General features: G+C 39.0%; 2 protein-coding genes across 10 annotated transcripts in view; one reads left to right on the top strand and one right to left on the bottom strand.

Annotated features, from left to right (window-relative positions):
• Positions 1 to 4298, bottom strand: part of BLNK (B cell linker) — a 94337-nt gene extending 90039 nt beyond the window's left edge. For 2 of the 3 annotated variants that reach the window (XM_054072222.1, XM_054072223.1), the window contains exon 1: positions 3785 to 3956. In XM_054072222.1, coding sequence (XP_053928197.1) covers positions 3785 to 3859 — 75 coding nt within the window. In that variant the 5' untranslated portion in view covers positions 3860 to 3956. Of the gene's footprint in view, positions 1 to 3784; positions 3957 to 4225 lie in introns of those variants that run through there. The other variant, XM_054072224.1, reaches the window with a different exon arrangement.
• The window catches only part of DNTT (DNA nucleotidylexotransferase), a 162289-nt gene that overhangs the window by 41489 nt on the left and 105251 nt on the right, over positions 1 to 15549 (top strand). Inside the window, exon 2 of one of the 7 annotated variants that reach the window (XM_054072230.1) lies at positions 10160 to 10236. The exons of the other annotated variants lie outside the window; for them this stretch is intronic. The gene's annotated coding sequence lies outside the window, so the exon portion shown is untranslated. The remainder of the gene's footprint in view (positions 1 to 10159; positions 10237 to 15549) is intronic. 7 annotated transcript variants of the gene reach the window in all.

Genomic DNA, 15549 nt, shown 5'->3' with positions numbered 1-15549 from the left:
GGTGTTTAGTGATGACCACTGAACCTTTCAATTTCTTACAAATATATAAATCCACAGCATTAAGCTCAGTACTAAGGAGAGGGACTAGGCTACATAGCAAATGGAGACCAAGTAGATAAACTCGGAATGCATCATGGAATATCTCAGTGTTCTCACAATTAGACTGTAGATGCAAGATAATGGGAAAGTGAGTACATACACATGTAAGGCTTTCATTATCATCTTTGCTTTTTTTCCTTATTAAAAAAAAGCAAAATCAATAGGGTTAATTATTTTTTAGTAGGGAAGTTATTGATTTTATACAACATGCTTTTTGTGGGGCTGAAAACACTTAGCAGGATGGCTAGTTAATTTCTGTACTTATCATAGAATCATAGAATATTTTGGGTTGGAAGGGACCTTAAAGATCATCTCGTTTCAACCCCCCTGTGATGAGCAGGGATACCTCCCACGAGATCAAGTTGCCCAAGGCCCCATCCAACCTGGCCTTGAACACTTCCAGGGATGAGGCATCCACAGCTTTCCTGGGCAACCTGTGCCAGCGGCTCACCACCCTCATCATGAAGAAATTCCTTCTTGTGTCTAGTATAAATCTGCCCCCCTCAAATTTATAGCCATTCCCGCTAGTCCTATTACTACATGCCTTGGTCAAAAGTCTCTCCCCAGCTCTCTTGTAGGTCCCCTTCAGGTACTGGAAGGTCGCTATAAGGCTTCCTCGGAGCCTTCTCTTCTCCAGGCTGAACAACCCCAACTCTCACAGCCTGTCCTCATAGCAGAGGTGTTCCAGCCCTCTGATCATCCTTGCAGCCCTCCTCTGGAACTGTTCCAACTGTCCCTATCCTTCCCTTCTTGTGTTGACGATTCCAGAACTAGTCACAATACTCCAGATGATTCTGCCCCTCTATTCCTCTCTTGTGAGACCTCACCTCCCTTGACCTGCTGGCCAGACTTCTTTTAATGCAGCCCAGGATACTGTTGACCTTCTGGGCTGCGAGTGCACATTGCCAGTTAATGCTGAGCTTCTCATCAACCAGCACCCTCAAGTCCTTCTCTGCAGGGCTACTCTCAATGACATTATCCCCCAGCCTGTATTGAAACAGCAGTTTGCCCTGACCTGAGTGTAGGACCTTGCACTTGGCCTTGTTGAACCTCATGAGGTTCACACAGGCCCACTTCTCCAGTCTATCCAGGTCCTTCTGGATGACATCCCATCCTTCTGGTGTGGTTGGTGTCATCTGCAAACTTGCTGAGGGTATGCTCGATCTCACTGTTTATATCATTGATGAAGATATTAAACAGCACCGGTCCTGGTACGGACCCCCAAGGGACACCACTTGCCACGGATCTCCATCTGGACATCAAGCCATTCACTGCTACTCCCTGAATTGCTGAGTGCTTCAGAAATATTAATGAATTGCTTTTTCTAAGACCACCCTGTGAGATGAAAACCCTATTAGTAAGGGGGTTTGAGTTGCATGGGAAATAAAACTCATACAGTGTCCAGTGGTTTTGGAGCCTAGCAAGAGGTATTTAGGATCTGAGAGATACGTGTATGTTTGCGTATTCAATATTTTGGCATTTGAGTGGAGCTGCCGCTGTGGTTGCAACTCTCACTTTTCACCACTTCTGCAAATCAGAGCCTGGAATTTCAAGTCAAACACCGGGGAAATGTCATGGTTTTTTTTAGGACTTGCATGGCTTCAGGTAAAAATGCTGAGCTGGGGCAGTGACACAATCTGATATTTCAAGGCAGGATTGAATTGACATTATTGGGAATTCATTCTGTCTCTTTCGGCAAGCCCTGGCCTTGTACACCTGACAATTTCTCTAACAAACCAGAGTAGTACACAAAACATACAGGGTTTGTTTTTGTGTTGAAGGAGGCAGATTTTTATGAATGGAAAAGGTAGCATACAAAGAAGCAATTAGACTATCATAATGTGTACGGAAAGGGGGCAAAATTAGGTAATCCCATTTCTGGCACTTTTAACACTGAGTGCTTTCTGCAACCTTAGCAGCATTGTTTTAGGGTTTATGTAAGTGTATGCCTAGTCTCTGAGAGGGGGTTCAGCACAGCCCCCTAGAGTGTTCACTGACTGGGAAGGGCAGCAGTACTGGGTGCTCTGGCTTTGGCATCAGGAGGTGAACCGCTCTGGACGTGGTGTCTGCGGGCAAACAGCTGCTACTCCCCAGCACATGTCTTTGATATGCAGAATAGCCAAGTGCTTAATGCTGGTTATACTGTAGTAATTAGAACACTTGGCTGCTTTAATTAGTGATGTGAGTGTCAGCATAGGCATTAACAGCTTTTTATGGAGTTGGAAGACTCTTAGCAAGTACGAAACCAGTAGTTCTGGTGTGCCTGCTGAAACGTGTCTGGAGATCTATGAGTTGTTGTACAATTAATATTAATTTTGTCTTGTATTTGGCTGTAAAATTTCAGGGTACTTTAATATAATTATATCTTCTATTAATTACTCTGATTTCCTTTAAGCTGAAAGACTCTAAGCTAATTAATCCTTTGAGTAGCTGTTCTTGGTAATGAGTTCACTGTTTAACCAATACATTCTTATTATGGTACGCATTAATTCCATGGAACAGGTTAGGTTTGTCAACGAGGGGACATCGGTCCTCCTGCAGTACATCTGCATTGTAAAACTGTTGTCTGTTTTTTTTTTAAGTAGTACATGCATGAACGTATTTATGCATAAGGCAAAATGGAAACATAGTAGTAATAAATGAACATTTTAAACTTTGGTCTACTTTTTATGTGGCTACACATGTAGAAATACTTCATAACACAATTATTTTCATTGAAAAAGATTGTAAGCTCCTTCAATTGAAAAGGATGAGAAACCTTAATGGCAATAAATTATCACTGTTTGTCTAAAGGAGATAATGGAAAAGATTTGTGCTTCTACAGTTAGAAGTAGGATGTACATTAAATAAAAAAATCCCTCACATAAAATTCATTATAATGAAACTTAGGTTAAAAAAATCCAAAGGAATGTAAAGTGAGGCTATATATCAAAATGCAGTGAATAGACTTCATTGTGTAAGAAATGTTACAGGTAGAATCTAAAACCTGAGTCATGGTATTTGGTAAGATACAAGGCAAAATCTGATATAAAAAAAAAAGTTTATGTCCTGGTTCTATAACTTGGAGGAGATTATTCAAGTAGTGAAGGGAAGCTTGGACTATTTTATGCAATTCAAGTTACTCTGCATATACTAGAAAAGACATTGCAAAACTAGGGAAGGTGCAGGCAGATAAAGGAATGGTTTAAAAAAAAGCTGAAGTACCTCAAACAACATCTAGCAACTACTATGGGTATATATGCATCGAGAAGAAAAGATGAGCAGTAGGTTCTTATTGAGAAGCTGTAAATTTTAAAGCAATATTCCAATATAAAGTCTAGACTCGCTTTCTGTGAAATATTTATTTCTTCCCAGTAGGAAATAAATTGGGGCATGAAATACCTTTTCTATTATAAGAAATGTCTCTGTGAGCAACCATTTTCATATGATCTGCCAAGTTGGAGATTGGAGACAGCAGCTTCTACCACGAATTAAATATCTATAGAAAATAAGACAGCACCAAGAAACTCATGTAATATTAAGTTCTTGGGGATGACAATTGCTGACTAATCTTTTTTTCAGTACTTTTGAATATCTTTGCCTGATTTAGGATAACATCTCTGTTTTTCAAAGATAAATCCAGTAAGAGTTTCTGCTAGCTGAATATAGACCAGACTGTCTAGAGCATTACAAATACATCCAGTACCTGTCTTAGGAGATCTGCAACTTGAAAAGCTGTCCAGTTCTTAAATTCCTCTTGAGATGGTAGTTTTGTGGCCATGTTGCTATCCAGTGAAAGACTTTATCTACGTGGGTAACACTGAACTGTTTCTTCACTGTTTTTTACTAAGCTGCTGTAGAAATCCTAGGAGGAAGTTCTGTTTGCTCACTTGCAGTGAATGCCTATAAAGGGCGATTTAGGAAGTACCAGTGTTCTTCTGTGGGTGACCCTTTCCAGTATAAGGAAACTGAAAGTAGTTATGTCAACACATGCAAATATCTGTCAGGACAGAAATCAGTTACACGAATCCTGCTGAAAATTAGTATATCAATATTTCTGAGTCACCAGCATCTTAGACATTTAAACATGGAAACAATTTTTCATATCTATTACAAAAACAATTAGTGATAGTTGTCTCTTGCCTACCTTGGATTTGTTGATTCAGCTGCTTGGATCTGCCTTTAGATTGCATTTGACTTGCTTGTGGGTTTTGACATACTGTGCTGCAGTGTTCAGACAAAAAAAAAAAATAGAGCTCAGTTGCAAAGTTTACTTCCATGTTGTCACAGGATATAATCTCATTACTTATATCAAGTCTGGGCACCATAGTCTTGCACTTGAATAAATAATGCAGTTACTCTAAGGTGAAGTGTGATCTAAAGTTTTGGGGTTTCTTTTGGTTTTGTGTGGTCCCTCCCCCCCGTCATTAATATTACTGCTAAAAAACAAATCATCAATAAATTCCTTCCAGTGCTGCGTTATCTTTTCAAAAAGCTGGGGTTCAGATAGAGTTGAAAGAGAGCAGAGTTGAGGAGGCTTAGGATGGGCACTTCTGCCCCTTCCCACCTCTGTTACTGTCCAGCCATCTCCTCTGAGCTGCGTCCCTGCCCCACTCGCAGTCCTTCTCTGGCTCATCACCTCTAACAGAGAGTATACTTCCAGTTTGAGGGGAGAGTCGTACATAATTCTTAAACTGGAGAAGAGAGCAGGGTGCATATTTGGAAGTGGAGCAAGGGGGAAAAGCTTGCGAGCCATTGCTTTGTAGAATGGGCAATAAAATTGCAAAGATGCAGCTGCTGAAACAAACCCAGATTATTTTACTCAGCAGTTCTGAGTCATCACAACAGGAAAAATATGAAAGTTTCCATAAAAGGCCGGAGACCAATTACTCTTCCTATTTTAATTCCCCATGCAAAATAGACTTGGAGCACATGTTCAAAGATTAAAATGGATTTCAGCTCAGTTGAAATGTCTCATCTTCTGTCCTCCTTCAAATTTTCCGGTGTGTATCTTTGCTTTTAGATTGACTGACAGGCCAGTTGTTGCCAGTGAATACTCTTAGTTCTTTACTATCCTATGGCTTTGCAGACCACCGAATCTGGCAAAACTCGGCTCCTGGAGTTTCAGAAATGCAGAACTGAGATAGAAGCCTTTGCAACTTAAACTTTGCCTCCTTAGAATAATCTCCAAGTGACTGGCTGTGCATCCTATAGGAAAAGTTATGGTGAATTTCGTAGTGTTTTGGCTGTCAGTTGTTCCAAGGAGGCAACTTCTCCCTGTATGACAAGAGGGACCAACTCTTCTCCACTGTGTGCAGGAACAAGAGAGGTGCATATATTCCTTAAGAAATTCTGTTTGCCTAGTTTAAGTGTAGGAGTAATTTTGCCAGGAGTAGGGTCTTCATGTGTGCTTGAGGTGGGAAGCAGGTGGGTGGGAGATGTGCGAGTTACAGGTTTAGGGAGACAGCAAAAAAACAGATGGCATCAGGTGTGAAACAAGAATAAAGTGAAGCACAGCAATGGTGTTAATTCTGCTGTACTAGGTGAGCTTGGTTGCTGTGTAGGTGTTAGCAGCTCCAGTTCAGAATGTCTCAAAGGCAGTTAAAAATAGCGGGTTTAGGATTTTGCAATTCAGTGCACGCTGTAGTGTGCCTCTCTTCTGACCAGAGCCCAGGAGGCCACCAGTGTTTTCAGAAATACTGGCAAGCAAGGAGTTGCTCTGTGCTGCCTGCTGTGCTCTGCTGTTATATTCCTACGTGTGGTAGCATGCAGTGTCATCTGGAGGTTTGCCCTTCCAGCTTGCAGTTTGCTGTGCCCAGGATGCCCTCTTCTCCCACCTGACTTTGCTTCGATTGCTCTCCCCCAACACTAACTTTTGGCTAATTGTCCTACCATTGCTTGTGTTGACATTGCCTTAATTTGTAATCTGGGTTTTTAAGAGAGTACTCTCAAGAGGCCAGTGTTTATGTAGTTTATCTCTCTTCATTGAATGAGACAGAGATCTATTTTGGAAGGAAGGTCCTGTTAGCTTTGTGTAGCAGAGGTGGTTGACCCGTAGTGACTGTATGTAGATTGCAAGAAATATTTTTGGCATTTGTGCTTTTGTCAGGTTAAAAACGACAACAACGGTTGACATGGGAAAAGCAATGGATGTAATTTATCTGGAATTCTATAAAGCCTTTGACATGGTCCCCCAGAATGTCCTTCTCTCTCAATTGGACAGATGCAGACTTGGTTGGATGGTTGTATTCAGAGAGTAGTGGTCAATGACTTGATGTCCAGATGGAGATCTGTGAGAGATGGTGTCTCTCAGGGGTCCATACTGGGACCAGTGCTGTTTAATATCTTCATCAAGATATAGACAGTGAGATTGAGAGCACCCTCAGCAAGTTTGCAGATGACACCAAGCTGAGTGGTGCAGTCACAACACCAGAAGGATGGGATGTCACCCAGAGGGATCTGGACAAGCTTGTTGACTCATGAAGTTTAACAAGGCCAAGTGCAAGGTCTTACACCTGGGTTGGGGCAATCTGCAGTTTCAATACAGGCTGAGGTTGATGTGGTTGTAAACCACCCTGAGGAGAAGAACTTGGGGGTGCTGGTTGATGAGAAGCTCGACATGAGCTGCTGGTGTGTGCTTATGGCCCAGGCCAAACATATCTGCGGCTACATCAAAAGAAGCATTGCCAGCAGGTTGAGGGAGGTGGTTCTGCCTGTCTGTTCTGCTCTCGTGAGACCCCCACCTGGAGTATCGTGTCCAGTTCTATAATTTCCAGCATAAGAAGGATATGGAATTTTTGGAATGGATCCAGAGGAGGGGCTGCAAGGATGATCAGAGGGCTGAAGCACCTTTGCTGTGAGTAGAGGCTGAAAGAGTATGGGTTGTCCAACATGGAGAAGGGAAGGCTCTGAGGAGACCTTATAGCAGCCTACCAGTACCTAAAGGGGGCCTACAGGAAAGCTGGGGAGGGACTGTCCACAAAGGCTTCTAGAGATATGACAAAGGGGAATGGCTTTAAATTGGAAGGGGGAAGACAGATTAGACATTAGGAAGGAATTCTTCATTATGAGGGTAGTGAGATGCTGGAACAGGTTGCCCAGGGAAGGTGTGGGTGCCCTGTGTCTGGAAGTGTTGGATGGTGCCTTGAGCAACCTGGTCTGGCAGGAGGTGTCCCTGCTCATGGCAGGGGAGTTGGAACTAGATGATCTTTAAGGTCCCTTCCAACCCAAACCATTCTATGATTCTGTGAACTGGAATCCTGCCGCTGATCTCTTGATGGCAATGTTGGGTTAGTCAGTGCTGTAGTTCTCTTTCCTCATTTGTGCATCAAAAATGGAGAATATTATCCTGCGCTTCCCCTTGCTTTCTATTACCCTCAAGGAGAGTATTTCAAGAAATATTAGCTAGGATTACCCCAGATTTGATTACCAGTTCTGCTTAGTACCCTCATACTGCTTTGCTACCCCATGAGGTATTCTGCATTTCATGGCAATCCAAGTAAATATATGCACTTGAAACCAAGGTGTCTGTGTGAGCTGTGGTGGGGGGATCCTTGAGCAGAATACTGAGGCACAGATGCCGTTTCTTTCAAAACGGCCGGTGCCTACACATTACTTTCAAGCAGGTTGTAGAGATTTGAATGAGAATAAGTGCTAGCTGGTCACTTAATACTCAATATTTGCTGGAGCTTCTTGATCTGGCATGGACACTGGCAGACTTAAAAATGTCTTTGGGTACACATGCATAGTTTTATCTGTTATTTTAAACTTGTATCTAGCTAGAGACAAAAAACCCTTTTTATCCAAAGTGCTTACAATTTTGCCTCTCAAAAAAAAAGGCAGAAATCTGATTCTGTATATTAAGAAATTTCTATTTTTTTTTGGACCCCTAGGGAGAAACGACAACTAATACTTGAGAACTACCAAACTTCGAGGGAATCTTAGTTAAGATGTGGATTTTATACACCAGCTAATTTGACCTCAAAATAGAAAGTAATTTCCATACATAACTTGTACATAAAGCACAGTTAACACATCATTACAGTACATATATGAATGAATCTTTCTCCTACAGCCTGGAATGTGCAAGCCACATAGGAGGCATGTTTTTATAGGCTACAGCTCCTTTGAGTAATATAAAGTAAGTTCTCATTTTGTGATTTCATAGAAATCAATAATCAACAGTATAAAACCGGATTCTTAGATCATGCTACTGGCACTTCTTACTAAATAGTACTACATATTTTCATGAACATAAGCACTAAATGTGTTAAATTATTTCAAAACTTTCAAAGTCAAGTTCTGCTTTGCAAAAAAAAACTACAGCAGCTGCATGCATCTAATTTTACTGGTTATAACACTGGAATACTGCTCTTGGGAAAATATACTTAGGCAAAATAGCTTAATGAATTATTACTGCATATAAAATATAAAAATAATGAAAGGAACATGACTTACCGTATGGTCTTTTTTCTTCTCTGAGGCACACATGTTAGAGTTGATTCCAAATAAGTTGAAGGAGCAGTTTCTCGTGCCTGCTCTTCCTCCTTAAACTGTCCCATATGTATTTTGTTGTTGTTAGTGTGATTGACAGGCTTGGCATCCATGGTGGTTGGGAGAAAAACTTTCTTAAAGTAAAAAGCTGGAATAGTGTCATAGTCTAATAAGTTCACAGAGGAAATGAAAGCTTACTTGCATCTGTCTGTATAGGAGTTCAATAAAATTCTGCTGGTTGTTTTTTTCTTATTTTTATTTAACAGGAAATAAAAATAACAGGGTCAAGGGAAATTATAGGGTTGGAAGGGACCTCGGGAGATCTACCCAGGGCTTTAGCAGAGAGGCAGGATCAAATACAACTAGAACAAATTGACTCAGTCTTGAAAATAAATTTTGTAACCCCTTTTTCTTACTGTGAGTTCTTGGGGTAGCATCAGGTTCACCATGTCCTTGCGCAACACAGTAGAAGGAACTCCTCTAACAATTCTGTGCTATATTGCTGGAGGGTACAAGAGAAAGTGCCGATTGATAAGGATAATTGCTGTCTAAGCACCAGATGGTTTGGACCTGGACCTCCTCTCTTTCCTGTGGAAGCAAACCAGTTTCTTTAACAATTCTTCATGATTGTCTTGTTTAGTCTTTTTGTTCTCAGCACTCTTTTCAGTTTGGCTCCATCTTAATTGAAAAACAAGGTGGCCAAACTGGTCACAGTATGCTCTTATTTATCCTGTGATAACTGCTTCTGTCTCAGCAATATCCAGATATGCTTTACAGCTGTGCTGGCTATTGAACATCTATGTCGTTAACAAAATACTGAATACAATTAAGGCCGGAACAAATTCCTGTGGGACCCTACTGGAAATACTCACTGAATTTCAAAGTGATTCACAGATATCTTCTCAATGTGAGTCAGACGAGCACTTACAATATATGGTAATTTCATCACATTTCTCTAGTTTGCATGCGATGATTTTTATATGTAACCACACATAGCTTTAGTGATAATGTGTACTTTGGATCTGTTATCTACTTAGTAGCTATCATCAAGAAAGGAAATGAAACTGTTTTGACAGTTTCTCTCTGGCAAGTCAGTTTTTACTGCAGTATTAAAAAACCAGTTTATAAGTATACTGAGGCCTAACATTTGCTTTAGTATGTTTCTCAGAATTAAAGTTGGGCTGACTGTTCTGTAGTTCTCTGTCCTCCCCTACTCATCTTTAAGGATGAATGTTTGCCCTTCTTTGGCTACTGTGATTTTACTGATCCACATGATGTGCCGAATTCTTAGCATTCAAGAGTTCAAGGAAAAGCTTTGGCTAGTTCTTTACATAATCTTTATTGAGAATTTAATCATACCATTCTTTAAATTTCTAATCCATCTTAATATAGGTAAGAAAGGTTCTGATCCTGCTATGGCTGTTATCAAAGTTGTGCATCTGGTCACAATCTTTTCTGTGAAGACTAATTAAATAGTTCAGTTTTCTCTCATATTTGTTAATTATTCTCTTTTTTTTTTTTTTTTTTTTTTTTTCCTCACTAAAGTGTGGACTTGTAATTCTCTCTTTTTCTTTTACTAATATTCCAGGAGCCACAGTGACCTGAGTGGACTTGATGAATCTACGAGTGAGGGAGGTGTCACAAGCTTTTCCAACAGTGCAACATGTAAATAATGAGAAGGAGTTTTTTACAAAAATGTTTCTCCAAAAAGCAGTTGTGCCCTTAGGACAGCATAGCTTAATTGCATTCTGGCATGTGCCTTTATCTTTAAATTGCTTTTTGGTTTCCAGCATTTGTTGTTTGGAAGTTCTTGATAAAATTCTAAAACTCATGCAACAAGAAGGTATTCAAATTAATTTTTTTCCTACAGCAGTGCTGTATTGCCTGGGACTGACATATATTCTTCTAGTAATAAAACTGTAATGCTAAGTTCATAACAACTTTTGTAATGGAGTGACCTATCTCAGAACTTGATTGTAACTCAGAACATGGCAGACTCAACAACTTTCTTGGTTTTCCAGGAGAATTGCGGCTTAGAAGCTATAATTAGTTCCATATGATAACATACACTCTGGTAGTGGCAACATGTAATATTGCTGTCTGAGTTGTAGTTGAATATTTTTTTTCCTACTATTCCAGCTAACTATATGAGGCAAGAAAATGGAGTTCTAGAGTCTTTGGTTCCCTTTGGGACTCACATAGATTATTTTTTACGATTTAGATATGTCTTAGGGAGTTTTGCAGAGGCCAAAGAGAATTCTGCCTGAATATTTTGTAGATCTTCACAAACCTCTATATTTTCTCTCCTGATCTTTCCCTCCCTCCTCATTTCTGTGAGAGGGGTTAGTTCTGTAGCAGGAAGAACCATAGGACACGATAATATATCAATGATTGCTCAAATCTTATCAAAGTTTTCAGTTATAAAATGAGCATTTGACTTTTGCAGATGTCTGTTCTTCTGGTTTTGGTGTTTGGTTTTTTTTTCCTGTAAACAGTATCTTTTCAGTTCTACTAACTGCATGTTGTATTCATTATTTGTATGCATTTTATTTTATGCATTTTATTGTAATACAGAGCAATAATCTGTAGAACTTCTTTAAGCAATTATCTCATAGGTCAATGTGAAAGGTATCGGAGGATTCTGGCATCTAGACTACATTGCTGAAAAATAATTAACTGTTCATGGTAAGGAATGAAAACCCTCTGTGAACTAGTTAGTTGAAGTCTCTGTCTGTAGCCCTAAACAGTAACTCTAAAATGCATTTCCTTCTCATGATCTCGAAAAGACCCAGAACAAAGGAAGCCTCAAATGAAAGAGAATAGAAAACATGAAAAACCAAACTCCAGACCAGAAAAACCTTGGAAGAATGGTGAACAGCATTGCTATACCAAGGGGACTGTATCTGCACACTGTTTTGAAACCTGTCACCTCTAAACACTTCCACTATACACAATTTACTGCATAAATATGCCCTCTTTCTTTATTTCACGTGGTCTCCAACCCATTGCTGCAGCATGTTGTTTCAGCTGAATTTTAATTATTGCCAAATGCTAAGGTTTGTTGTTTGCTTGTTTTGTCACAGTGGCTGGATACATGGCATAAAAACCATTGTCTTAAGGACAGTTGCTCTTTGTGTTATCATTCTGCCTTATAAAGTCTTTTTATATGCCTTTTGATAGTTTGACCTTCTCTTTGAATATAGCAACAGATTCAGGCATTATTCCAGAGAGGTTTTCCCCACACCTAACCAGGCATTAAAAATGTACTTATTCTCATATGTATTTCATTGTAATGTGAATTTTGCACCTAGTTTTCTTTAAATTTTAAAACCCCCATGTTTTTAACTAGTACAATGAAATATAGCAGTAATAAAAGCCCAAACAGCTACAGAAGTGGCATTGTTCATCAGAAATTCTCTTTGATTTTTTTGAAGGCTGTAATGCTTGGTTGCAATATCCTTTGTGAGTCCTCGGTATTCTTTGCAATTTAACCAGGCCACTTTTTTTTGATTTTTATTCTTTTGAACACCTTGGCAGACCTTGTTTTCTATTCCTCTATAGTAATATTCTGGGTTGTGTGGTTTGCTCTTAACATTTTCTGTTTTTTCTTTATAGAATTTATCCTTTGAAATTTAATCTGTGTGTTGACTATTCTGATAAAATATAGGATAATATGCATGAACAGATTTGTCTGGCAACACTTACATGCCTTAAAATCTAGTGAGTAAATTTCAAACCAAAACCAAGTATTATTTCCATGCCTTTTCTTATAACTTGCATAAAATTCCTGGGTGGCTTGAATTTGAAAAGCTGTGACTGATGCTTATTTTAAATATTTTGTTTATGTTCTTTTGATGGATTTTTTCAGTATAATGAATTCTTAGTTAAACACTATTGATTTCTTTGAGGCTTGTACATTGATATGTGTAGAAAGTCTTTCACCATGCACTTGACTCTTGATATGAGATAAATGGGAAAATGCTAAATTATTACTTTAGCTCCCAGTGGGCATACTAATGCATCATTGCACGGTATTTTACAGTGGAAGATCTCAACAAAAGGTTGACTCTGTAGGTGTTGGAGACTGCTGTGAAGTTAGTATGAAAACCAGTGCGATAGTTTTTTTTGCTGCATCTATTTCTTTCCAGGTCCAGAGTTCTCTGTCATTTCAGTTAACTTGGTCAACTCCAGCTAACTGTAGTTAGAGACAATTCCAGATGATGTTTCTAAGAAATCTGCCTCAGTACGACTTCCGAAAGAGGGCTTGATTTAAATAAAGATAGACAAAGATGGCATTTAATTCAAATATTATAGCTGCCACTCATTTCTTGGAGGTATAGACACAGAGATATGTCTCCATTCCCCATTTGTCCCACACTTCCACTGTACTCCTTACAGTGCTTGTAACCTTTGAAATAGCCTTTCATATTTCAGTACATCCAGCTGCCAAGAAACAGTTATATGGATTTCCACAGTGAACCAGTATCATTCCAGTTCACTGAACTGATAGAGGCTTGCAGCAGAAAAAAATCAGTCTCAACAGTTTTTGGAGTTATAATTGAAGTATTTGTTGTTAGGATGCATTGTTTACAAGAAATGTCAGGTACGTCATGGAAAACTGAGCTACTTCTCTTTTGAAGAGGCATTTCTCCTTACAGGTTTAGAGTAAGGATGACATTTCTCCCGTGGTTTTCCTGAGCTGGGGAACATGGAGAGAAGCATTGAAACAATAGAAAAGCATTAGTGTACTGTTGTTATAGTATCATCAGTTTTGTAGTGTACACAGTATATAGTGTATATATAAGGTATATATACTGTATAGTATAGTATAGTAGTATGGCATAGTGTTATAGCACTGTAGTATAGTGTTATGGTGTAGTATTTCTGTGCTACTGACATGCAGATTTCTTTCAAAGCCATGTACCAGGTACACTGATAAAGTTCATAGCTTTAGTTTTATTTACTTAGAACAATTGAGATAAAACTGGATAATAATAACTGATGGGGGAAACGGGATGCTGCAAAATCTAGGACTTTTCTGTAGGACAGCAGAAGGTCTGAGGGAAACTATGGTCAATTGCTGTATGAAGAAGGGGGGCAGGTCTGGGAACAGATACAGAGTTGTTCGGGTAGGGTATTTATCACTTATTTCATCTAGAAAGCATGTGTGTTGTAGTTTCACTCTGAGCTGGCAGCTAAACACAACACAGCCACTCTTTCACTCCTCTTGAAAAAGAAAGACTTGAAAAAGAAAAGGAAAACTCACGGGCTGAGGTAAAGATAGTTTTAATAGAACAATTAAAAAATCATAATGATATGTATAAAAGAATATATTAAAATACAACTGCCTACCACTTGACGATTAGCCCACCTCTAGCAGTAATTTCGGTGAACACAGCAACAGCTGCAAGCAAAACACAGACTGTGGAACCTGGATCATGTATCTACCCCCCAGCTAAATTCCCATTTTTATACTGACCATGGTGTTATGGTATGGAATATTCCATTGGCAAGTTTGGGTTAACTGTCCTAGCTCTGCACCTATAAAAATGGGAAACTGAAAACCATTGATTTCCTAGCAATAACTAAAACTATCAGTGCATTATCAACATTCTTCTTATGCTGAATCTAAAACCAGTAGCCGCTGGGAAGAAAATTAACTTTATCCCAGCCAAGCATAAACATTACCTGGCAACAACTAAAAAAATGTGGAAGGAAACAAACAGTGATAATTTTGGGAAGCCCAGAGTTTAGGGAAACATGTTATTGACTTTTGTGGATGAGACAAAATGAGTGGAGTGGAGCATATGTGTGTCAGCTGACCAGCATCCAGGTGTTGTTTGGACCAAAAATCAGCAGAGCTCCTCCATTGTTCCAGTAAACAGAGCGCTGAAAATTAACTTGGAAAAATGAACTTCTGAAACTCTTAAATGAAGACAGAAGTAAGGCAGGAATTCGAAAGGGGAAGGGGCTCAGAAACTGGATAGAGAAATTGAAGAGATTGACAAAGAGAGGGAATGTAGAAGTGAAAGGGTACAAGAAAATGAGAAAGGAGGTGGGAAGAAGACAAGCTGTATAAATAGAGAATGTTTGTCAAGGTTTTTGGACTCATAAATAGAGGTTTTACATGTCTAGTGTCCTTAGCCCGCTGACATAGATAAAATTTTATGAGCAGAGTTTATTCGACAGTCAACAGAGAGAATATGATAAAATCTCAATAAATAAGAAAGACCTTAACAGCTGAGAGATCTATAGGTTTGAGTGTTTTTTGATTCAGACTGCAGTATTTGTGGAGATCTCAAAAAGGTATTTCAATACGTATTATGGTTTTGTTCATTGTTTAGGTAATTAGTGTGTCAAAATTTCATAACCTTTTATTCAAACTATTTTTTTATTTGGTTTTGTTTATCATTTAGGTAATGGTAATGTTGAACCTCTCAATAAGCGTCGTACTAAGTGAAATCAGATCTAAGTAAAATGATCTTATAACAAGAAGGAAGATTCAGTGGCAGTTTCTAGGGAATATATTAGGGAGTGCTGGGCTCAATATCCATGCATATTGCAATTTAACAGAGAAAACTGCAGTAACAGCTCCTCTTGTATGTTATAAACATTCCTCTGATAAGCTTTTTAAAACATCTAGATATGAGATGTTCTGTATGTATCCATCCACTGACAGTGTTGTAAATATTGTATTTCTGACCTTCAGATTTTCCCTCTTGATCTCTGGTTAAGTGATGTATTTGCCAGTTCAACACTACTGACATTCTGTCTGCCTGGTCTAACATTATTATATCATGGTTCCTTGTGATCCCATTGGCATGGGAATGATAGATCTCAAAGGATGAACGTACTTTGAAGAAACATGGGAAATAAACACACTGGCTAAATTTTATATACAAGACTTTTTGTTGCAAAATGCCTTCTTCAGTGTCTCATATAATTGATTTATATAATGTTGATGTATTTAAGAACACC

The sequence above is a fragment of the Cuculus canorus genome, chromosome 7 (assembly GCF_017976375.1).
Source record: "Cuculus canorus isolate bCucCan1 chromosome 7, bCucCan1.pri, whole genome shotgun sequence".
NCBI lineage: Eukaryota > Metazoa > Chordata > Aves > Cuculiformes > Cuculidae > Cuculus > Cuculus canorus.
Note: the sequence above shows the minus strand (reverse complement) of the source record. Positions and strands in the feature narration are given on the sequence as shown.